This window comes from Aythya fuligula, chromosome 4 (genome assembly GCF_009819795.1).
Source record: "Aythya fuligula isolate bAytFul2 chromosome 4, bAytFul2.pri, whole genome shotgun sequence".
NCBI lineage: Eukaryota > Metazoa > Chordata > Aves > Anseriformes > Anatidae > Aythya > Aythya fuligula.
In genome coordinates, this window is record NC_045562.1 from 28,165,111 (window position 1) to 28,189,481 (window position 24,371).

General features: G+C 38.9%; 1 protein-coding gene across 3 annotated transcripts in view; it reads left to right on the top strand.

Moving 5' to 3' along the window:
- The window catches only part of MARCHF1 (membrane associated ring-CH-type finger 1), a 230,507-nt gene extending 206,757 nt beyond the window's left edge, over positions 1–23,750 (top strand). For all 3 annotated transcript variants that reach the window (XM_032186456.1, XM_032186458.1, XM_032186457.1), the window contains 3 exons: positions 2,460–2,640; positions 18,335–18,482; positions 21,683–23,750. In XM_032186456.1, coding sequence (XP_032042347.1) covers positions 2,460–2,640; positions 18,335–18,482; positions 21,683–21,984 — 631 coding nt within the window. In that variant the 3' untranslated portion in view covers positions 21,985–23,750. The remainder of the gene's footprint in view (positions 1–2,459; positions 2,641–18,334; positions 18,483–21,682) is intronic.
- The last annotated feature ends 621 nt before the right edge of the window (positions 23,751–24,371 follow it).

A 24,371-nucleotide genomic window follows, 5' to 3' on the forward strand; every position in this document is an offset into this window, starting at 1 on the left:
AAACAAATAATGAAGAGCTGAATTGCACCAAAGAGCATTCAAGCTAATGAAAACCGTGCCTTTGGTTATTTTCTCTGGACTTTAATTCCATTAGAAGTTTTTCTCCTCATTACATATTTCATGGTTAGAAAACTAGAAGAGGTCATTAGATTATTTAGTTGGAGCTTCTGTATAATGTACGTACTTAATGTCAAGGTGTTATTTATGCATTTAGCTTGTAACTTCTGTACCACGAAAGCACAAATAGAAAGTATAACTTATGTACTGTTTTTTTATAAAACTATTTCTACTGAAGAATACTTCTATTCATTTCAGATATGCAATGTCACTTTATTTGAAGATCCCAGTGGAGCTTTAGGCTTGTATTTTAGCTCTTAAAATAATTTAAAACAATTCTGGTAAAAGTAGAAAAAAGACTCTTGGGCACCTAGTTTAGTTGTCTAATTTCTAAATAGTGTAAATGCTAAGCCTGTAAAATAAATTATGTATAGCTTGAATTTAACTGAACAGAGAATACTAGCTTTCCTTTGGGAAATAGATTTAATTTAAAAAGAAAATGGTTTTTTTTGTGTGTGTTAACTCTCAGCTGGGAATGCATTTGTTAGAGAAATAACTATTCAGTGTTTTGAACATTTCATTTTACTTAAGCTGTAGGTTCAAGAAGAAAACAGCATGCAGCAAGTTTCTACATAAGAACTAAGCCACTGATATGTCTAGCTTGGCTGGGTTAGTAAAGAGAAGTCTGCAAATGGACTCCTTGTAAAATGTCTGTCTCAAATACAGTGTGTGTCCAAGATAGAAATTGTGGGTATTTTCTTCTCCCCCTGCTCCCACAGGGGTAGAAGATGCTGAAGAGCAAATGAGCACCACTGCAGACCCTGAAAACCTGGCTTTTGTGTACCAGATTTCCAGAGATTCATTTTCTTGCTTTTTTTTTTTTTTTTTTTTTTTTTTTTCCCTCACTACATATCTGGCGAAGCAGCTTTGTTCTGCTTTCCCGTGATTGTAGATTCATTTTCTCACGGCTCTAGGCTGTGCTGTGAAGGAGCAGCAGCTGTTTTTGATCCACAGAACTTTCATTTAGACACTAAGATGGCCTTCTCCTCCTGCGTGTAGATGTGGCAGCCTGTGTGTGCTGTAACCAGTCTTTCACTGGGCTGCCCTAAGTGCCAGCTGCCCCTGTGGGGTGCAGAACATCGTCCTCCTTCCCTTGCCGGGCTGCTAGGAAGACTGGCTCACCACAGGGCCCTTTTTCTACCCCAGGAGCGATGTGGCTGCAGTTTTCTGTGTAAAGGGAAGAGCTGTTCCTCAGACCAGACATGCTCAGACACTTCTCCATGCACGTATCTGGGGCTGCCTTTCCTAAGTGTGCAGTTCCTAAGCTGAACGTTTTGTTTGCATGACACACGGATCTGTGCTGTTGTTATTACTTCTCTATTTTGAAGTAACATTTTACAAGCGTCAGCTTTTTCTATCCCTCCCTTACATGCCAGTCTGTCTCTGGACATTCATGAGGGCTTGGGTGTTTTGCTATGTTTTCTGTGAGGTGTTGATGGAAGGGAGTTACTCTTTGTAGAGGTGAACCCTCCTTTAAAGTTGTTTGGTTACTTCTGCTTACTGCTGAGCTTTCTCTGTCCTCACAGAGATACTTGCAGATAAAGCTGGCCTAGGTTTCAATGAGCAAATGTTTCCCTGATGTGATCAGGAGTCTGGAATTGATGAAGATCACTAAGACATTTGGACATAAGTCACAGAAGAAAGCCATCAGACTGTGGTGTCAGGACACAGATTATTTTATGCAAAACTGCAATGTGAAAAGCTTTGTATCCCACTACAAGGTAATGACAGTTCTGGAACCAGCATCTGTCTTAGGGTCTGCTTACAGCTGTAGTTTTTGTTTTCACAGATAAGGAAGATATCTACCTCAAAGGGACAATGAAGTATGAGAAAGGGCCATGTCTTTTTGATACCTGCCTCCGATAAAGTGTGTGCGTGTGTGTACGTGTGCTGTATGCATTGCTCCAGAGTACTCAAAACTGTTCTCTAATCCTTTTAGCTGTGTAACTACCAAGAGGTATCTTAGAAACTTTTTGTACTTTCCATGCTGGATATTTTCAGCTTGTCATTAGATTCTGCTGACTTTGATTATTTTCTTGTCATTACTTCCAGACCAAGAACTACTTAGCCCTAACTATAAGACCACAGATATTTGTCTTAGAGGTTTTGCCATGCATAAAACAGTATTATTCGTATTGATTCACCTTCAGCCCACATAGCAAGTTCAAAGGGAAATAGCTAAATGAAGAGAAATTACTGAGGAGCAGAAGGGAACAAGGAGTATGTTCCTGGGCCTTAATCTGAAAGGCTGTGTACCTTGTGTTTCACAAATGTCAAGTCTGAAAATAAAAAAGCAGAGTCTGGAAAGTTCCCTCACGTGCTGTTGCTGTCCTTCCTGTCAGGATCTGTCACTGTGAGGGAGATGATGAAAGTCCCCTCATCACACCGTGTCGCTGCACAGGGACCCTACGCTTTGTTCATCAGGCCTGCCTACACCAGTGGATTAAGAGCTCAGACACACGCTGTTGTGAACTCTGCAAGTACGACTTTATAATGGAGACCAAGCTCAAACCTCTTCGGAAGGTATGGTGCTTTTGAATTTAATTACACTGAAATGTCAAATGGCTGGAATGGCTGCACAAGGTACTAGCACATTTAAAGAAACATCTACCTGTCCAAAATGGCTTTGTACTTGCTGTTATTAAATCAGTCCCAGAAATCTTTTTTCTATATTTAGGTTAGTTAATTTACAGGAGAAGGGAATAGACTCCCTTTTGGCATGCATGCAGTGTAAATGCACAAAAAATAGTTATTTGCATTTAGAATTTTTATCTTCTGCCTTTTATTATTGGCTGATGTGCCTATTTTTAAGCCAGAAGGAAATCGTGCTCCTCACATTTTATTCCTGAATAACACAGGCCAGCTCACCCAGTGACTCTTAGTTGAGCCTGTAACTTCCAGTTGAGAAGGATGCTTATACTACTGTGGAAATGGCAATTATGAAATAACACAGTCATTCATTTTAGCTGCATCTGTTCTAACTGTTACACTTGTGGGCAAATTAATCACTTACACATTAAGATTAGTTAATGGAATCTAAACTACAGGGCGACCTTGCATCCTGAAAGTCAAATGTATGTTATCTGCACTCATCATCTGTTTTCCAGGATAAATCAATTTAATGGTACAAGGGTTGCCAGTATAGAGAAAGTAAAGAGTTTATTAACTCTTATGTGTTAATGTCTAATGCATACGTGGGTTTGGTTTTGTTTGGAATGAATAATTTCTCCTGTAGATTTTCTCTAAAAATGCTCTCATCCACTTTGGATTTTGTTGCATCTTTGAAGTTTGAGTCAATCTAGAGCATGGTGAGTTTTGATTTAAAATAAATTTCAATCCAAGATGCTTTGAAAAACATGTAGACACTTAGCTTATAGCTAGTACATGCATATATATAAAGGTGTTTTGGTGGCAAAAGACATTTTGGTTTTGTCAGCCTTCCACTGGGAGCAGTTCTGAAAAGGATAGCAAACAGAATTCCTGTTCATTTCTCATCCGGAGAAATTATCTAGTAAGTCTCTGGTGATAAACAACAGTTGGAGAAAGTTGGATCTGATTTGGCAGGCAAAGCCTGTGATAAGAAAGGACAGTTCTCAAGTGCCTGGTAGATCTTGCCAGGTAGACTAGCAATTGAAACAGATGTAAATAAAACACTGATGACTAAAAACTTAATTATATTGTCTCAATTTTTAGTAATAACAGATAAACTTTAGATAATGTGACAGGAAGGAGGTAATTGTATAAAATCCCCTGCCTGTAGCGTGTTTTCTTTCTGTTTTTCTGTTTCAACAGAATTTGCTTTAACCTTCCACCTAACAAACACACTTGCTACTTTCCCCAAGAGAACACACAGATACCACTATTTCAAGCAAAAGTCTTTTCCTGATTGCATTAGACATTAGTGTGTCTTTAAAAATCTGGAAATAAAATTTATAGCATCCAAGGTGAAAAGGAGTGAATAATGTGCATAACTGTTGATATCAGAAGTAGCCACTCTTTTTATTTTTTCTTGGAAAGAATTTAATGGAATACTGATGGATTTAGAGTGGTAATGTCATTCCTGCAAGTCTGTCTTTTTTTAATTGAATGATTAACAACATTCATTTCTTTAGCCACATCGCTTATCATTGCTTCTCAGGTATGTTTTTGATTTCCAAAATAACAAAGATGAGCCTTTTCTTTCAGAGAGGATGTATTTGTTTCTGCTCAAGACAGCACTGTAGCTTATCTCACTGATAATAAAAATCTGGCCACATTCTCCCTCTTCAATGCACTGCCAAAAGTATTTTTCAATATAGTATGGAACCAGCGTGTAATTACAGATCATGATTTGAACCCATTTCAGAAACCAAGATTAGGAAACTTTTTTCAAAGTTGTCAAAGTTAAAATTGTTTATGGTATATACATTTATGGCTTTCAAACGTGACACTTTTCTTATGTTATATTAAACGGAATGTATCATCCTCAGTAAGTGTATATACTACCATCACTGTCTTTCTCAGATTTATGAAACACTATCCAGTTTATGAGGAGCTCTTTTATAACCAAGCATTTTGAGAGCTGTAGCAAAGACAACGTAAGGGAGGAAAGTGATCATGAAGAGACTTGCCGTGTAAGCACAGTTGCCAGGTGTGCGTAGGGAAGGATTTAATTTTAATTTCCCCTAAAGTGAAAGTTTCTCACTAGCTCCAGAGGAAGCATTTTCAATGGCCATCAGATCTGGGTTTGAAGTGGCATTCTACAAGTGAAAGGGTCACAACTCCCAGACAGTTTTGAGTTTTAAATCTTAATTTACTTATGATGTGAGATTATGGAGTTTGGTTCTTGATTATACATTGCTTCATTATGAAGAAATTCATCATAATATCTTTGTAACACTTCAACTGCTGGTCTGCTGAAGGGAAAAATTATACACCACAGAATTTAATTACAGATAACTGTAATTTTGTTTGTGAAGTATCACAAAAGCAGGATTTCACAATAAAACAAAACTATTTTGATTCAACTGACGAATTACCATCTTTATGCATGCCTCATTGTTTCATGCACCCTCATTGTTTGCTAACCATTTTTAATCAAAGTCTAGGGATTCATAGCATAATCATTTTTGAATATCATGTCATATGGCTGATAGCACCCAAAAGTGACAATGTGCAGCATACTAGGTTAACATAATTAAAGATACCTCTATTAAAATCAATAGCTTTGTGCAAATATGCACCAGTAATTTAATTACAGAATCCCTGAAAGCATCAGACATCAAATAAAACTTAGATTAATCATGTTAGTGAGTCTTTGCATTGAAGTAATCTTTTTAAGTAATGATCAACAGGTAGTGCAAGAGTTTCATGTATTTCAGGAGGAATAATTACTTGGCTAAATACAAATTTAGAGATTAAATATTAAGCATTGCTTAGTGTATCTGTTTTATTTCTCCTGGTCTCCATTATGACTATCCATCGCTATAAATAGTACGGTTTTGTTTGTAGCTTTACTTTTCAGCATTTGCAGTGTGTAGTGCAGAATTTTTTCTTTGTAAAGTAACCTTATTTATCAAGCAGAGAATTACGAAGTGACAATAAGCTTGTGTCAGTTTCTTATTGAGCTCTCTCAGGTAATAGCTTCATCCTGAGCAAATCACTTCTTCATTAAAAAGGATGTAATCCTGATAAAGTGGTACCTGCATTTCATATCTCTTGAATTTGGTATTTGAAGCATAGTAGAGACAGAAACTGCATTAAAATGCTTTGAGTATGAAATGGATTAAGGCACTAAAAATGCAGGAATATCTTCAAATGCAAATTTCTCCTGTGTCTTGCTGTACTTGTAAATACTTTTTGAATTTTAATTTTGCTGTCCATTTAAGATTTCTGGTATCTGATGAGATGTTTTCCTTTGATGTCTTATCCCGACAGATTATTCCTCGGTGTCAGATATGTCTCTTTCCTCTCCTGATTTTGTTTTACCTTTGAAATGATTTACAAATAGTGTTGCATTTATGTGAGGCAAAGTAATATTGCATTGTTACCATGCAATGGTTACTCTTCATCATTAAGAAAGAACAAGTCATTTTTTGTTTGTTTGTTTAGGGAAGCACTATCTAACAGCTAATAATCATTGTGTTTCTGATTGAGAGGGTATCTGAATCTACCCCTTTTAAAAAGAGAATAAGGAGTGTTCTTTTATGATGGAGTGTTATATTTCTCTTAAACAGAAGAAAAGTAAGTGTACTAATACTGATAATGAAAGAAACCTTATCTTCATGTTAAATTTGAAAGCGTATATATGTCTTCTCAATGTTTACTCCTCTTGTATTTGTTTGCATACTGATAAATAGCACTTCTGAATCTACTAAAAGGTGTGTCTCTTTGGGTTTTACACCCCTGTACTCTGTAACTTCTCATGTCCCCAGCTGCTGTCATTAGGCAAGAAGAAAGGAATGCTCCTTCCCTGTTTGGTACCATTTATTTTATAAATTACCAGCTTGCCAGGTCTGACTCCCATACAGGATTCAAGGGTTATGTCCCAGCTGTAGGTATGTAGTTCACTATAGCAAGTATTTTGTTTTAATGCAGTAGATTGGAGATGTTCTGTTTGCAATGAGACCATCAGGTCAGGAGAAGGACACATCTGCTTCTGCTCTCTCTATTCAAGTTAAAACTGTGTAGGGTGCCTTTTTTTTTTTTTTTTACAAAACAGTTGTTACTGGCATTACTCTAAATCCAGTTGTTAGAGCTCTTTGCTACTGTGTAAGAGCCAAATTCAGCTCCCTTCCATGTGCTCAGTGCAATCCTATAAAAGCAGTAAATCTTAGGAAATATGTCTGCCTGGAGGAACTCATTCAGAACTGGATGCTTTGTGGATAAATCCTTATTTGATAAAATCTGGCAGTACGTGTGATAACTTCAGTGAGGGCAAGTTATGTGTTGTTGATTTATTTTCAGTTAAATGCTAGCTGCACTTGGAGAACTGGTATTTATGCTCCTTGTTTAGGAATGTGGTGGTGACTGCTCAAAGTGATGCAGCCTGCAGAGACATCTTTGTGAAATCAAAACTGATCACCATTAGAAAACACTCCTGCCCCCAGAGCAGACTGTCAGAACCAGAAGTGACCTGCAGCCTCTGAGGAAAACAATGAAACTTTGAGCAGTCATTACTGTATAGCTGGCTGTTTGCTTCTGATTGCCCTGTGCTGCAAAGTAGGAACCGTCTGGCTTTTACATCAGTTTTCTAATAAGGCATATGATAAGAAGTGATAGCTAATATTGCATAGGTCAGGTAACATTGACTTGCTGAGTGATTAGCTCTCTTTTAACCCGATTTGGTGAATACTTTGCAGTCCTTAACATAGCAGAAGATCCTACATTTCCTTTTGATTTCTGGTGTAGCTGCACAGTGTCGTCAAGGCAACCTGCTCCAGTGTTTTCTTTCTTAGAGTAAACTGTCTCAACACATCGCCAGCCTCACATCAGTCCTTGTAATACGTGAGGTCAGATACTTCACCAGTATGCACAAAGGCACAAAGCTATTGCTTTGGTATTGGCTATCATGTCATCGTAGTGAGTAACTCTGTGCTTAGGGGAGCATGTGTATATTAAAGCTTTTAAGGTTAAAATAATTCTATAGCATTTATATCCCATTGTGATGCCTTGAGGATGTGAGGAACTACTTTGTTTAGACGATTGTATGTGTAATGTGAAAGAAAGTAATAGACCCTTATTGCTAATTAATTTGTATATAGGTAGCATGCTGTAGTTCGTAGAGTGAAGTTTTCTTGCATTTTGTGCTGTAAGAGGCATCGATAAAGAAGAGCTTTCTCATGGTGGTAGAATTTGGGCTAGCTTTGCATCTCCTTTCTTTTCCATTTGGCACAGCTCTTACTCACACAGCTGCTCCTGATCCCATGAACTTCTGACTGGAGATGCTGACCTCTGGTGCCTTGTACCTTGAAACCATCATACTGTACCCTTAGGCTTGCAAAAAGCCATAATTCTGCGAGACTTTGCTGGGACTCCCTCACATGCAGCATCCTTTTAAGAAGCAAACAAACAATCCTACACCAGAAAATGAAACAAAGATTGTTTCCTCTTATAATTAGCTGCTAGTAACCAGATTTGCTGCTTCTGCTGCTCAGTAGCATTTACAAAAGCAAAGGGAATTCAGGAGTTCAGCTGTAAGTATTAGTTGTCCAGCTGTAGGCATTAGTGGTGTTGCCAACTATTGGACACAACCACAAATGTGAGCTCTTTGAGGTACAAGCTCTTCCATGCTTTCTGAAGCTGAAATAAACAGTTTTGGTCTGAGTTTTTTTTTTTAGAGATGCAACTGGAATCAAAAGATTTTGTATCCATTTTGCTTAAAGGATACTACTCCATCCTGCAGTTTGTCAGCTTCTCAGTTATTTTTTTAAATAATTGGGGTCTGCTTTTCCTTTTTTATTTTCAGCCATTTCAGTGTTTCATTTTTATAGCTTGGCTTCATGAACAGTTCATAACAGTTGGGTTAGCTCAGGCACTGGAAATAGTGAAGAGAATCCCTTGATACTGGCTTTGCAACTAAAGAAAACGCAGACAAAACCGTGTTCTGACACAAAATGTATAGTTAGTAATATAAATTTAAAGAACATAATCAACCCAAGGGCTGACCTAAACTATCCATTGCTATTCATGGGCTTTTGTAAAAAAGCTGTTTCTACTATTCAATTTTGAAACTAGAGATTTTACCAGCTCTAATGGGATCAAGCTGCTCTTCATGATCTGATTAATGTGTCTATTAATCTCTCAGATAACTAATACGTACAAATCCTACAGTGGTTATTTGCATCAAATTTATTTTGTGTGAGAAAGATCTGCTCTGAGTTTTAGTTCACAAGCTGATGCTTGCCTACTGCTGGAATGCATGCAGAAATGAATTCTCTTGAATGTAGCAGTGCTACATAGGGTACTTGATCAAAATTATGATCAAATGGGATAATTGTTGTAGTTTATTCCCTAAACTTATGATTTTTACTGTTAATTTAATTTTATTCCTGTGGCATTTTATTAAAATTACTTGAAAGAAGAGCCTTTTCCTCTAGGAATTTAGATCTTTATTCATCTGCTCCAATTTGTATGCGACAAAATTGGGATGTATGGCATTTGGTGGAGGTCTTTCAGAATGAATAGCTTCCCTCAGCTCAGTGCCAGAGCACTAGGCTATAGTTTTGTGTTAATTACTGTAGCTTTTCCTCAGAACAAATTTCTTCTATTTCATTTGTATTTGATTGGATCAAAAGTGTGTATCATGTGGGAAAACTAAAAGACAGAGAAAGTAACCGCAACTATTCATTTGGAAATCAGTGGTATTCTTGCCAAAGTCTTGTTTATAGATAACTAAGCACGTCAGGTTCTTTTTTTTTTATTCTTGGGGATATGGTGATATGGCAAATCAGGCACACAACATATATAGGGTATATGTAGTTGCAAAAATAAGATATGTCTAGATGCGGTTAAACGAAAATATATTTAACAATACTTGGCTTTTGGTGTCAAAGGGCATTTAAACCAAGCCACGTGTTTGCAGTGATTCAGACTGATGCGGTTAAAGGAAGCTCAGAAGTTGAGTTACATTTTTCTTGCAGAGTAGGTCAATTGCTCTTACAACTTGAGGAATAAAATAATGACATAACATGCAAAAAAAAACACCTTGTTGTTCAGGTCCACTGGTACTATCAATTTAGTGGGTGGTAGAGGAGCAAAGAAAGGATTGGTAAAAGTATATTTGATCCATTTAAATGAAGGACAGAAATTGAGATGACAGAGACAGGCAAGATGTTCTTGAGATTCACCCAACACAACTAAATGTCCGCACTTGGTTCAGTGGCTTTTGAATATGGCTACTTTCTGATTCCAGTCAGCTGTACTCCTTTTCTCACAAGACTCCTTCACATCTGAACTCACCTTTGTACCTCTCTTTCCTCTACTTTCTGCTGTACTCTCCATTCCACACATGATGCTGGAGGGCCTCAGACTGTAGAGATTTAGTGCATGCTTCTGTAGATCAAGTCACACAGTAGATTCTGCAGGTAAATGATTTTAGGTTTTTATTCTGTAAGATCCAAATTAGAACTCTAAGGAATTTCATATAGTGGAAAGAGTGTTAAATTACTAATGTATCAAGTGTAAGAATCAAGGACATGGTCTGCAACCAAAGAAGGCCAAGCACGTTTAGTACAAGGCAGTAAAGCAAATTTTCATGCTTGCACTAAGAGAAGGCAAATTTAGGAAAATATTTAAGAACATATTTTCTAAGTGGAAGGTGGAATAACTAATATTCTATTGTAACTTCTGGAGAAGACTGTATATCATTTACAACTGCAGCTAAAGAAAAAGCATATTTGTTGTCTTAGCTTTTCACGTGTCACCAGTTTTATTTCATCAGCTCTAATTTTGAAATGCATGTTTCATGATACTTCTCAGCAGGCTAGACAATTAGATACTGAGGAAATTAAGCAGTATAATGAATGCTGAAGAGAAGGTGGTTCAGGTAAAGACTCTTAACAAAGCTATGATCATATATTTTAACTGTGTGCCTAAAGGAACATAATGAAGATGAGAAAATGAAAATTCTTCAGGGAATTTTCTTGTAATTGGACAAAACTGAAGGAGATGTAGAGGCATATAATAATATGTAATGTGTTGTTGCTATCCTCTTCTCTCTAATTTTTCTTTTCCTATTTCTGCCCTGTTACCCTAGCTTTCTGTCCCCATCCATTGCCAAAATATGCTCAGATGTGCAGAGAGCCCGTTCTGCTTGGTGTTCAGAGACAGAGACTCTGCCACCAACTGCTGAGAGGTGGTTTGTGATGGCAGCTGTAGTGGAGGATGGACCTGTGGTCGCTTTCACCCCAGCACACTCCATCTCCAGTCCAGCAGTGTCACAGCTGTTCTTCGACGGTCCACAGAGTGCATACCACAAAATGCAGTATCCCCACCTGCTTTGGCTGGAAAATGAAAACTGAGCCTAACTAACCTTGAAACAAAATTATGATCCGTGCTTTGTACCACAGGAGTTAGGTTGTGCTTTCTTTCTTCTTTTTTTCTTTAGTATTTTGAGGCCTGGGCTGTGATTTTAATATACATGCTGCATAGTGACTGTGGAGGAAAAGAATCGTAAAACAGAAGCTTATGATAGTAGCAGAGGCTGCTCATGTAGACCTCTACTGAACAAAGAGTTTCTTACTGTTGTTCAAGCATTCAAAGAGGAATCTTGTATTCTCCAAAGTGTTTACTTTCCGTGTGCGTTCTGTATAGTGATGGAAACTAATTCCTAGCAGATGGGAGCTGGGAAGAAGCTCCCAATATTGAGAGTTTATCCTCTAATTACTTGCCGTGGGGTTTCTTGCAGATTTCTCTGAAGCACCTGGTGCTGGCCTCTGTGTGAGGCAGAACATTGTATGAGAGGGACAGGAGGTCTGGCAACTCCTGTGTTTGCACAGAGTAGCATTTCTTCATTTAGTTTGCGTTGGAATGATTAGGATGCAGGTACTGAAGTTCTTCTAGCTGGTAAATGACAAGTAGTCTCAGTAGTACTTCCAGATTGCAAAAACAGCTACTTCATTTTAGAAATGATCTTCTCAAATTGCTTAATACTTCTATTTTGCAATCTTTAAGGGTCTGATAATTGATGACATACACAGTTAAAGTTTCCATGAGTTTGTGAAATGTGCATAGTGATTACATCACTCAAGTCCAGCTTTTAGCTGTCACTTTGAAAATAAATGTTGTGCTGCCTTGATTTTGATAACACCAAATTACTAGTTCTCTGCAGATGACAATCTCAAAGTGTTTATCAAAGTGACATCTTTTGTTACGTAGTTCTTTTAATAGTCTAGACATGTGTTTCACACTGTTCAGGCTTAAACTTTTCTTAGTAGGTGTTTCAAATACGACACAGTAATTTGAATTGCATCCAAGTTTGCTTAGTGTCATGTAGGTACAGAAACAGATTTTACGTAAACTTCAGGCAGAGAAAGATCTGTAGTAGTTCATCTGATGAGCTAACCAGGGCAAGGAAAGGTTGCATTAGATCTGGCTGTATGACACAACATGTGACATGAGGTTGTTGTTGTTGTTTTGAAATTATATATTTATTTACTTTATTTTTGTTGTCAGTGACAAGGGTCCAAATCTGTTCCTTAGAAGAGTTTCTTTTCTGGGACGTACCTTGGCAAAAGGCCATCACAAACATTTCTGTTTTATTGAACCTGCTCAGTTCTTCCTCTTTGCATGTGCTCTGGGTGCGCATGGGGAAAAGAACAAGGAGGTTTTGTGGCCCAGACTCTTTTAGCCGGCAAACCTGGTACGTGCCCTTTGACTGTATGATGGACACCTCTTCTCTTGGAACAGGATGCAGCGAGGCATGCTTTCTCCTTCTGTAGGAGGCAGTCCCTCAGGTACAGACTGTAGCCACGTGTTGTTTAGATGGCGCAGCATGGCCCAAAATGCTTTTCCTTAAATTGTAAGGATTTAAGTCTCATCTCTGATCAATGCTTCAGGTCTGCATGAGGCTATTTCTGTCTCCTGACGAGGGGAACCCCGTTGTCTTTCATTACTGCTATTTCTTCCTCCTCCACCCACTGCACAGATCCCATTCCTGCAAACTACCATTGCAGCTGCTTTCCTCCAGCTGGTAGGTTGATAGCAGCGAGCAGTTCGCTGTGGAGCCTGAGCCAATTAGTGCTGCAACAAGTGACCAAAAAACCCTCCCCACACCACAGACAATAAATAACTCTGAGCTACATGTTCAGACTACTGACATATCTTCCCTGCTCAGCTCACTTCATCATCTGCTGCTCCAGCTCCTTAGGAGCTTTTTTCAAAAGCTCTGGCTAGATCCTTCAGGCCTGTTTTGAGATAAGAAAGATGCTTTTCTGTGCATTTTGAGGCTGTGTGCAGAATGCAGTTTCTACAACAGCCCCTGGTAAATAATTTTAGCCTTCGTTTTGCGTGATGATTTCAAGATAGAAGTTGGCTCAAAGTCTTTCCTTGTATATAGACAGAATTCAGAAAGTGTTGCATGACTTTAGCTCTAAGTGAGAACAGGAGGAAATCCTTCCAGCTGTCAGTGCTGTTTACATTATGTTTGTTCTCATTTCTTCACTTAAGTAATGGAGACAGAGAAAAAAGTCAGAACAGGAGAAATATTTAGTATGAGCAGTGTAATGCCCACTCCAGAGTGCCCTGTCAAGCCTCCTTACATGGCATTTAAAAACAAACAAACAAACAAACAAAAAAAACAGTTCCTGAGAATACCTGGGAGCTAAAGGCACAAGCGTTCACTCTGTGGCAAAGCAGCCCATTAACTTCACCTTCGATTTGGCATCTTCAGTCACGAGCCTCTGCAGGAGACAGACCTGATGTGGTAAACGTGTGCATCTGCAAATCTGCTGTAGGTAAGGAGTTGCTTCAGGAAGTTTGTGCAGACAAAACTTTGTGTCCAACGTGAGGTGTTCCCCCTAGCAGGAGTCCACATGGGGACACAAAAAGTAAATCTGCAGTCTGAAGGTGGGGGAAAGGGGAGCAAGCAGCAGAGTTTGCGGGGTGCAATCCTGTGGTGTGTGAACAGCACCAAGCTTCTGCTTCTGTACCAGGGCACCCTGAAACCAGTTTGTAGAAAGCTTAATGTGTAAGGCAGAGATAAAACAGTGGACATACTTCAGTGTGTAAGAAGAAAGGCTGTGCTGGTAGTTTGAGGATACAAAGCCGCTTTTTCAGACCCTCTGACGATCCATTTTCAGAGGGTACTAAAAATATCCAGATGTATTTGTTGCATATTGATTAACCAAGCTTTTACTAGATGGCCCATGTGGGGAGGCAAGTTTGGTCCTTTAAAATAAGTATCAGCTCTTTTCTCAGACCATGTTAGAGGAAAGGGAAGTGGTTGGCAGCATATGATTTAGATGCTCCTCGCTTATGAGCAGCCTATTCAAGTCTCCCCTCTCTCCCCCAGAAGACTCATGACTGCGTTTTGTAATTGCGAGGGCAGGTTATGAAATCAGAAACCGTTCCCCTTTCCGAGCAAGGCAGTCTGTAAGAAACAAAAAGAAAGCACAAGGTAGGCATCTAGACCGGGCTGCAGTTTTCCAGCTGCCACCTCCAAGGTGCCTACGGACCTCCGGGCGGCGCAGCGCAGGAGCCCGGCGCTTGGCTCCCTCTGGCTCCTGGCTGGGAACTTCTGCAGCAGGTACGCGGTCGTCCACCGCCCTCCTGTGGTCTGCAGAGCACGGTGCAAGCTCTCTTCCCGGGATACACACACGTTGTTTGTGGAAAAAAAGGCTGGTAGATGCTAGCACACCTGTTCCGTGGAGCCTAATGTCGTTCGTGTGGTCTCTTCTGCGTTTGCAGGGTGTTAAACCGTCTGTGTCTCTGGTGATTCCCAGCCTGCGTTTGTACAGCTGCCACCAGTAAGGGCTGTGGGGGTGGCCACAACAGGGTGTACTGCCGAGAAGGGATGCTTCAGAGTGGGCTGGACAAAAACTACAGTGTTTGTCTAGCAGTTTACTGACTCCCTAATTTGCAAGTCATTATAAATGTCTTCTCTGTCGCTTACAGTCTCTTTCACACCTTCTAGGCTCTAGAGCACTTTAGGAGTGTTAACACGGAAGTTTCCAAGGAAAGTTGCATCTGAACACTTCTGTTATTTTGTGTTCTTGCTGGCATCTGATACCCTATCCATGGCATGTCACAAGGTGTCATCCTGATGGATGTAAGTTTTTCCAGCTCAAGGTTGAAGCTAATAAAATGTGATGCGGCTTATTTTTATCCTACCATCATGGACTAAATGTAGAGAGCCATGAGAATTGCAGAAGCTGCAAAATACAGCAGAGATGACTTTATTGGGGATTAAGGAGGCATTCCTGTGCTGTGTGACATGGTAGCAGCTGCCAAACATCTCCAACCAGCTTTAGCATATATTGAGCCCTGGACAACACAGCACAAGAAAAAGGGGCTGATGCTTTTACTGCTCAATATACTGTTGTCTCAAAGCCTTTGCTATGGACTTTCAAGTAGTTTTTACTTCACATAATTTTGCTTTTATCCACGCAAGTCTGTGCTAACACTGACAGTTAAATGTTAGATTTAAGCCTATTGCAAAAATCCTAAAAGAGTGAATTGCATTTTTCTGCTCCAGGGCAACTTAAATTGCAGGTTTAAATTGCTAGCAGATCAGTCGTCTAGGAGGGAATGACAGTAGTCACATAGTACTCTCTGTTCAGCCAAGCTAAAATATGTGATTAGGACAAGAAAATTACCTCAGCCACCATAAGGTTCACCAGGACTAGAGCACTAAGTTTAATTAAATTTCCCCTTTTCCCCTTCTGAGCTCAGACCATTGTGACTGGGGCAGAGGAGAACTGGGACTGCAGCTAGAGCTGGGCAGAACAGCCGCACGGCTTTGTGAGACACCAAGCAGCTGTAAAAGGCTTCCAAGTACTCTCATCCCCCCTGCATCCGTCCCTGAGCAGGGATCTTCCCTGTGCTCCTTTCTCTCCCTTTTTATTTTTATTTTTTATTGCAGCTGGGATTAAGGGGTGCTCCACGTGGTATCCCAGCTCCATGGTGTAGTGACCTTTGCCATTCTCCTGCCAGCCTGCTGGTTTCTGGTGCAGTAACACGTGCGTGGATGCAGTAGACATACAGCCCTGCTCTCCCGTGGGAGAAGAAAAGGGGGCAGAGAGAGGAAGCAGAGGCCAGTAGGTCTTGGCTTGCAGTGTAGCTGGATCCGATCATGGAATGTTAGCAAAAAAGCCTGGCTTTAGCCTGTTCCCACTGTCTACATCTCATGATGCACATTTCCTGCAAATATCAGCATAAGTTTGCGAGGCTGTGCCTTTATTTACGTATCCTGCCTGATGGTCATTTGTTTTTGTCATTGTTTTCCACCTACAACATGTTTACATTTAGATTAATGGCATATTCTTCTTTCCAAACTTTAAAATACCACTTGGAAAAGACTTCTTTGACTTGGCATTCAGGTCAACCATCTAAGGCTTTTCAGTGCATGACAGAGAGCAAAATAGCTATAATGAGCTGCAGATATGCATGACAATGAAAAATTTAGCACAGAATTTCCCCACCAGTAGAACAAAAATGTAGTATAAGAGACGACAGAAAATTTTCTGTTTGAGAACACAATTCCTTCTTTATATTAGCCATTGATCTTCCACAAAGCATCCAAAGCTACGCGAAGGGTTAGGGCAGGATCCTTTCTTCCATGTGGACAAAGACAACTTTTTCTTTGGCAAGAAAGCCTGTTGCAAGGCTTGAATTGAATTCTCATTGCAAAAAGGATCAAAGTCTGCAGATCAAATGCTGTGTAACCTGGTCACTGTAATGATAAGGCTGTAATGTTAATGCCACAGTCTCAATTCTTACCACTGAAATACATGAACCCGAGGTTCTGGGTTTTATTTCCTCTTTTTTTAATGCTTGCCATTTCTCCAGACTGCTATTCAAAATCCCACAAGCTTACTTTTCACTTTTAAGTACATGTCAGAAGCTGTGATGATGTATCAACTGCTAGCTCTGTCTCTTCTTGTATTACTCAGGAAATCTTTCGGTTCTAGTTATTTAAGCCTTGTGCTCATAAATTTCTGGCAAACAGTCCACAGAGATTTCATTTTGAGACAACAGGACTAAAACGTGTAAGCTGCCATTAAGGAATGGTGTGCGTTTGGACCAGTACGTGCTGCTCTAAAGCTAGCTGCTGGCAGCAGCACTGCTGGAAGTTCGCCCTCTTGGTCTCATTGCATGGACACTCCTCGGCTTTCCTAGCAATTGTACCTGGTGGGAATCTGGCTGGACAGCAAGTAGTGTTCAGACTCCAGGAGTGGCCGTTTCTGTTCAGGTTAGAGACCTACCCTGTATAGGATGCCATCTCCAACTCTGGCCATGAGCAATTTGGGGAAAATCGTTATTTTCCCAAAAGAAAACTAAACAAAACAGAAGACCCCAACCAGCCTACAACAAAAGCAAACCTTTCAAAGTAAGTTTCTGCCACCTCAGTGCTCTGAAGTGGCCAGGGTGGCTGGAAGCTAGCAGGAACCCTGTCCTGAGAGCACCAAAGGTACGTGCTGGCACAGCAGGGTGTTCCTGTGCTGGTCAGTGCTCTGGCCTGGATTGTGAACCAGCCGAGTCGTGCATTAGCGTGACTGTGAGAGAGGTGGCACTGTTGTATCATGGTCTGCATTTGCTTTGTTCATCAGATGCCAGCTATGGACTCTGTGAGATTGTCTGCATTTGCTTTGTTCATCAGATGCCAGCTATGGACTCTGTGAGATTATTCATCAGATTGAGGCATTTTGCTTTTAAATGTCATATTCTTTCATCTGTTTTCAAAGGCAAACGTTTTGGTATAGAAAGGTTTTATTTTAGAGAAATGCTAAAAAAAAATATGTATTCACAAGCAAGATTAAAAAATCGCCTCAAGAGTTGCATTGTTCAAATGCAGAGAATCGCCTGTTTCGTTCTAAAATAGCCCTAACTTAAACTAGGATTTAGTGTCGTAATTCACAAACACATGCCTGGATTTAGTGCCATAATTTGCAAACATATGCCTGGAAGATACTTCTGGAGTTACTGAGACTGTTATCATGTATGATCATTTCCATGTAATCATCTTCTCAAGTTTATTGAATTTAATCCTCAAATGCAGCTGTTCTTTATGGGAAAAAATATTTTTCATGCTATTATTTTATGGGAAGGCTGTTCCACAACTCCTTTAATTTTAAGAAACTGAGAATGCTTAGGAATAGTTTAAATATTGCAAGGTAATGTGTTTTTTTTTTTTCTTCTCTTCTCTCCAGAAGTGTGCACCAGGAAAAGTTAAAAATAAATATTCATCTTTTTACTTGTCTATTACTGTGTTATGGCTGTACTGCAGTGAAATTACTTCAGATGTCATTCACAAGCAAACAGAAAGAATGGAGCTCTCCTTCCTAATTCTTCATTCCTGTGAATCTGTGAAAATGAGATCATTATGAATTTTACCATGACAATGCACATACTACTGTTCTGTATATTATTGAAATAAAAGGGTTTGTTAAGTCTATTAAGGCTTGCTTTTTTTTTTTTTTTTTTTTTTTTTTTGGCAGAAAGAGCTAGAATGGCCTAATCAGTTTAATGTAAAATTTCACTAATCTGATTTTGTTTCTCATTTTTATTTTTTTTTATTTAGTGGGAGAAACTACAGATGACGACAAGTGAGAGGAGGAAAATAGTTTGTTCAGTCACATTCCATGTAATTGCAATTACCTGTGTTGTTTGGTCATTGTACGTTTTAATTGATAGAACCGCTGAGGAAATTAAACAAGGCAATGATAATGGTAAGTGTTTTTTATCTTCTTCAGTCTTGTTGATAATGAACGCAGTGGGTGGATTTGAAGTGCAGCCACGTAACCAGTCACATTCAGTTCTCACGTTAACACCTCATTGATATATGGCTCCATCAAATACTTTAATAGAGAAGTAACGAACACATCTGTGGTAAAAGGTTGCTTTATGCCCCTGCAGAGAGATCTCAGCTAAGTGTAACCATTACAACAGCTTAACTAGCCTGCTGTTCTTCTTTGGTTAATCTCCCATTATCAAGGTATTTCTAAGGCTTAGAAAAAAAGATGAGCCAAAATCAAAGCCAGTGCAAGCTCAGTTCACAAAATATCAATTTATTTATATTATCCACTTGAACCTCTGTATCCTGTAAAACAGGATAGAGCCCTTTTATTGACAAGCTTCCTATTAAGAAATTCCAAGAGACCATGTTCCAGTTGTATCTGTATTAACAAAGCAGAAACAAAGTGCTTCTTTTATTAGCCTTAGTATATAGACAGTTTTTATCTTCAATCCTGAAATTCGGAACTCAGAACACTGCCGCAAACATTGTCCCAAAATATTCAGTTACATGGATAAAATTGAACATGATCTGTCGAGTTCCCTTACAACCCCTGCAGTTCTGTGATTTCAAGAGGGGAAAAAAAAAAAAAAAGGAGAGGGAGAGAGGGAGAAAGAGAGAGAGAGAGAGAGAGAGAGAGAGAGAGAGAGAAAGAGAAAGAGAAAGAGAAAGAAAGAAGCTACCTGATTTAATTTCTCAGAAGCATTTACTTCAGGGCCTGGCAGAGTCTAACTGGAGTGATGATGCTAGCCTGTACTTTTCTTTCTCTAGTTAGATGAAATGTGCCAGCTGAGGTAGAGAGTACAACCTCTTACCTTAGAGCAACAACTCACCCTTGTGAAGACACACACATTCCCAGTGACCTTTCAGGGAAGATTCTCATCCAGTGCTTCCCCTGCTAGTGCTAATCAACAACTGTTCTGCCTGTCACATTCAGGTGTATTATTCCTTGACCTAAAGTCTGATCACATGGAAGTCATGTTCTAATTTATTGCATGCAAAACCAGAGAATTTAAAATCAAGATTTATCATGTATTTGGAAAGGATGGATAGATAATTTACACTTAATACTAGAATTAAGTAGGTTTCATTTTGGAGTATGCTTACTGTGTGTGGAAACTATATTGCAAGCTGATCTACTGTTTTACATTTCAAGTCTGCATTTAGTTTGAGTTAAGTCTCAGTCTATTTGGTCTTAAATTCATGTCTTAGATGTGATTATCATAAGGAGATTGATAAGATTTTCTTTTTGATCTGGATTGACTTTAGGAATTAGTAGAGGGACTCCAGCTTTGTGCTGTATTCTCTAGTTAACACAGAAAACAAAACAGGCAGAGCTTTGTGCCGTGCTAGTTAGATAAATATTTGATGATACTCCTGATGCTTGCCTTTCTTGCCTATGTGAGGAAAATAAGTAACAAGCCTCACTAAGTCACAGATGAATGTATAATACAAAGTCTTGTTTTGCCTTTTCTCTAAATGGGTAGACCTGCTTTGCATCTCCAAAACAAAACAGAAAATCCCCCAACACCCTGAGGACAGGACTAGGAATGGCTTTGAAGTTCTACTTATGAGTACAACATAAACCACCCTATTCATTAAAAAGGAGAAAGGTACAGGCTGTGGATTAGCTGGATTTATACAACAAAACAGCTAGCATTAATATTTTCCATTATATAAAATGTATAAGGATCATGTTAATTAATCCTGGTACGTTCAAAATGTATTTATGACTTGTATGCAATTCAGTGTTCGCCAAATGTTCTGAATGATTCTTCACCCTAAAAAATCAACAAAGATGCGTGAGAGCTACTTAGAGCTTTTGCAATAATTAGTATTCTTATGGTCTCTATTTGCTTATTTAATTAAAAGCCCAGCTCCTACCTTGTTTAACAATAACGGAGGTAGCCAGATTCATATGAGCCTCACAGCTGGCTACAAGTAAAAACTTGCTGTTGAGGATTCTGGGTTACCAGGTCTAGGGTTAAATACAGCACCTGAAAGGCACCTTGAATACTGCACTCTGTGAGCAAAAGATTAGTCAGAAACCTTCCATGTATGACCAGTAAAACTATTTAGGTTGTTCAAAGACTGACAGCTAAACACAGAGGTTTGACTCTTGTGTATAATACATAATCCTTAAATGTAATGAGGCAGCGAGTAATGGGAAGGATAATAGCTGTTCCTTTATATTATGCTACTGAATCATTGAAAAAAGCAGCTAACGGTGACATGAATTAATGAGAGGAAGGCTGTTCTTAATACAACTGTTTGTTCCTTTAAATTGGTAAGACCACATGTAAATCATCTTAACATTAGTCATATTACAACCACGTTCAAATACTTTCATCTCTAGTTTTTCAGTGTCAGCATCCATAGTTTTTTTTCTGTAAATATCAATATGATTGCTGTTTATTCAGTGCAAGTGATAAAGATCAATGATATGTAAAGATACCCTTTTAGCACAGAGATAAAACTTCTCCTTTTTGATATACATGGATTTGGGGGAGGGGGGGAGGGTGCACAGACAGAAGAGCAGGAAAAAGACAGGGCAAGGAAGATGGATGGTGGAAGAGTTGGAGCTCTTTCCATTATTTATTTATTTTTTACTGTGCCCTGTCTTCAGAAGGAAGCTAGAACCAGGTAGTATCGTAAATGTTGGTCTTCCAGGAACCATAAACACTGTCATGCTTCTAGCATGATAAAAAAAAAAAAAAAAAAAAGATGGTAAAGATGTGCGTAATGTTTCTAGGCATTCATTTATCTCTGTTCTGGTACTTGTATTTTTGCTTAAGTAAACCATTGAATGTGAGGATTAAATGTTTTTGTTTGTTTGTTTGTTTTTAAATCATATCAAGCATTAAGCTTCTGTTACGAGCGTGTCTTGAATTTGTTATTTGACCAAATTGTGGGGAAGTCAGTTAAGAGTGGGAGTCGGATGTAGTTTCTTGTCTGGCCCTCTGCCTGTGGGATAGGAAACAGCTGCTGTTTTCCACTAGAGCCACAGCCACCCCACTAGCATGTACATATCTGGGTATTCTTAGCACCTGGCTGCTTTTCAAAACATTTTACTGATATTAAGCACTTGATACCCATTGTAACAACAGTAATAAATACAAATGTTTTATTTCAAAGGTGTCCTTGAATGGCCATTTTGGACAAAACTCGTAGTGGTGGCCATTGGATTCACAGGGGGCCTCGTCTTCATGTATGTGCAGTGCAAGGTTTACGTTCAGCTGTGGCGCAGGTTGAAAGCCTACAACAGAGTGATCTTTGTTCAGAACTGCCCAGACACCGCCAAAAAATTGGAGGAGAAGAACTCTTCATGCACGCACAGCTCGGATGTCAAGGACGCCGTGGTGGTGCCAGTAGCACAGACAGGTACAAACTCTCAGCTGGCAGCCGAAGAAATGACATCTGAGGTGATGCCAGTTTGACAGAGACAGCGTTGTTTCTTCCTTGCAGAATAAGGCATAGTGTTTTCTACACTACTAATGCTGAAAGAGAGTAGAAATGACTGTGCATTTTTTCAGTTAAAAAACAAAAGAACACAAACCAAAACCCTAGAAGGAAAACGGATCCAGCAAGGCAACTCGTTACTGTATGGAATGTGACCATTTGTGAAGTAGTTTCTCAGCTAGTCAGCAAGTGTTGTGAAAGTGGAAGTGTAGAAAGTGCAATAGAGGACAGGTTTAACAGACAATGCCAAACCAACGCAACAGCATTACTTTTAAAATTATTATTATACAAAAAAAAAAAAAAAAAAAAAAGGATGGCTGGGCAAGTAGACACAGACCTGCTAGAACCACTTTGTTTACAGGAAACAAACAAAACCAAACCGTTCATCTATTTACTACTAAAAGTTGTATTTCCTATTTATCTTCTTAAAGACACACTTGAAAGAACTGTTCAAGTGACATGCATTAACTGAACCAAGGTATAAAGAGCTGTGTCACAGCACCCACTCTGAGCCTCGTGAAGTGACAGATGTATGTCCGTGTGACTCCAGGGGAGCTTTAATGTTTGGGCAGCTGTGTCAACTAAGGATATTTGAACCATTTGAAGGGTAGCACTGTTTTTGAATATGCCTGATTATTTTTTTTTTAAATAAGCAATTCCAACCAGTATAAACTCACATCTCCATAGGCTATAGATATTTTTAACTATAGCTGTCAGCAAAACAAGTATGGGGAGGAGAAAAATTGTAGATAATGCATTTAGAACAGCAGCTCAGCTGTTTATTTTATTCTGTAAGAGTGAATTAGATTTTTTTTCATAAATTGGATATATAAAGTTTTGAGCCAAAACTATAAATGAAAAAATGCTGTTTACTGCAAAATCACACAAAAGTAAATTGCATATTATCAAATTCTGAAAGGATGACACAGGGACAATGAAAGGTATTTTGGGTTTTATTTTTTATGATTCATGATATAGACAGGTAGAGAGAAGAGAATATACTTAGATATCTTGAAAGGATGGTAGTTTTTGTCTCCCTGCTCTGAAAAGTTAGTTTTTATCTTCCTGACTAAGAAAAGGACATCAGTGGATTCCCTCTGTACAGGTAAACTTGAGGTATTAGAGATTCAACAGTTGAGTTGTTAATTTCATGTTTTGAGCATTCTCATATAAAAATGAGGTGTGAATAGCATTAAAGGGTGCAATAGATGAATGAATGTAGATATAATACTGTGTCCAACAGGGTGAATTACATGAAGAACACATTTTGTGATTAGCTACTCATACCTGTGATGTTTACCATCAAGGCACAACAGCAGGTATTGACTTGGAGTTACATGCTGGCTTGGACAAGTCCAGGGCCTGAACATAATATATATTAAAAAAAAAAAAAGTTTAAAGTTCTTTTTTGGTCTTGTATTTAGGTAAACAAGGAAAAGCACACAAGCAAGTAAAGAACCAGAGTAAAGAGAGTAGAGAGGTTCATTCAGAGGGGGAATCTGCCATAATCGCCAGCAGACTAGCCTTCTACAGAAGTCTTGCAGTTTCTAATGGTGAATTTCCTCCTCACACATTCAAACATCTCCAGTTAAGTGAGTCATCACATCCTTCCAAATATGAAGGGTGCTGGGCCTAAGATGTAGTGGAGTTTATCTATTAGATATTTCTTTGTGAATGTGTTTAATGGTTTAAAGGCTCAGGGACTACTGGAAGTAGCAGTATTAGAAAAAAAAAAAAAAAAAAAGTGTCTTTTTCAGAGCATTTTATTCCTCTGTTTTGAAATTGCTCGTGTAATTTGGTGGTGAGTGACTGTCATCTGGCCAGACCAGACACAAAATCTTGGTGGTTGAATACACCTGAAATACGTATTAATATTGTAAGTTACTCCAGGTGAGTTGGATTGATGTTCAAACCTTTCAAATGATGCCACTTCCTCTTCATATAAAATAATTTTCCAGTTATCCACTTGCAGAATTGGAAATGTAACAGCTTCTTATTTGAAAACAGATATGTGAGTAACCAAATCATTTCTCTGTTTATAATTGTGGAGGAGACTTTACAAGGTTTTCAGAAAACCATGCCAGTACTAAGGAATGCGTCATAACTGCACGTGTTTAAGGTAATCTGCAAAGCCATCATTTCTAAAAGTGTAAACCTATTCATTAACAAGTAAATCTCATTATAGTGGAAGCAAGTTAGACACTTAAAATTACTAGCTGCATCTCCATTCTCTTTGGGATTTTGTTTACAATAAAACCTGATGAATCACAGCATAGTTGACTGACAAAAAAAAATTGTGGAAGACAACTAAGGTCTTTCTGAAATGACCAGAAAGTTTCTTGCTGTCATCTAAGTGACAGTAACC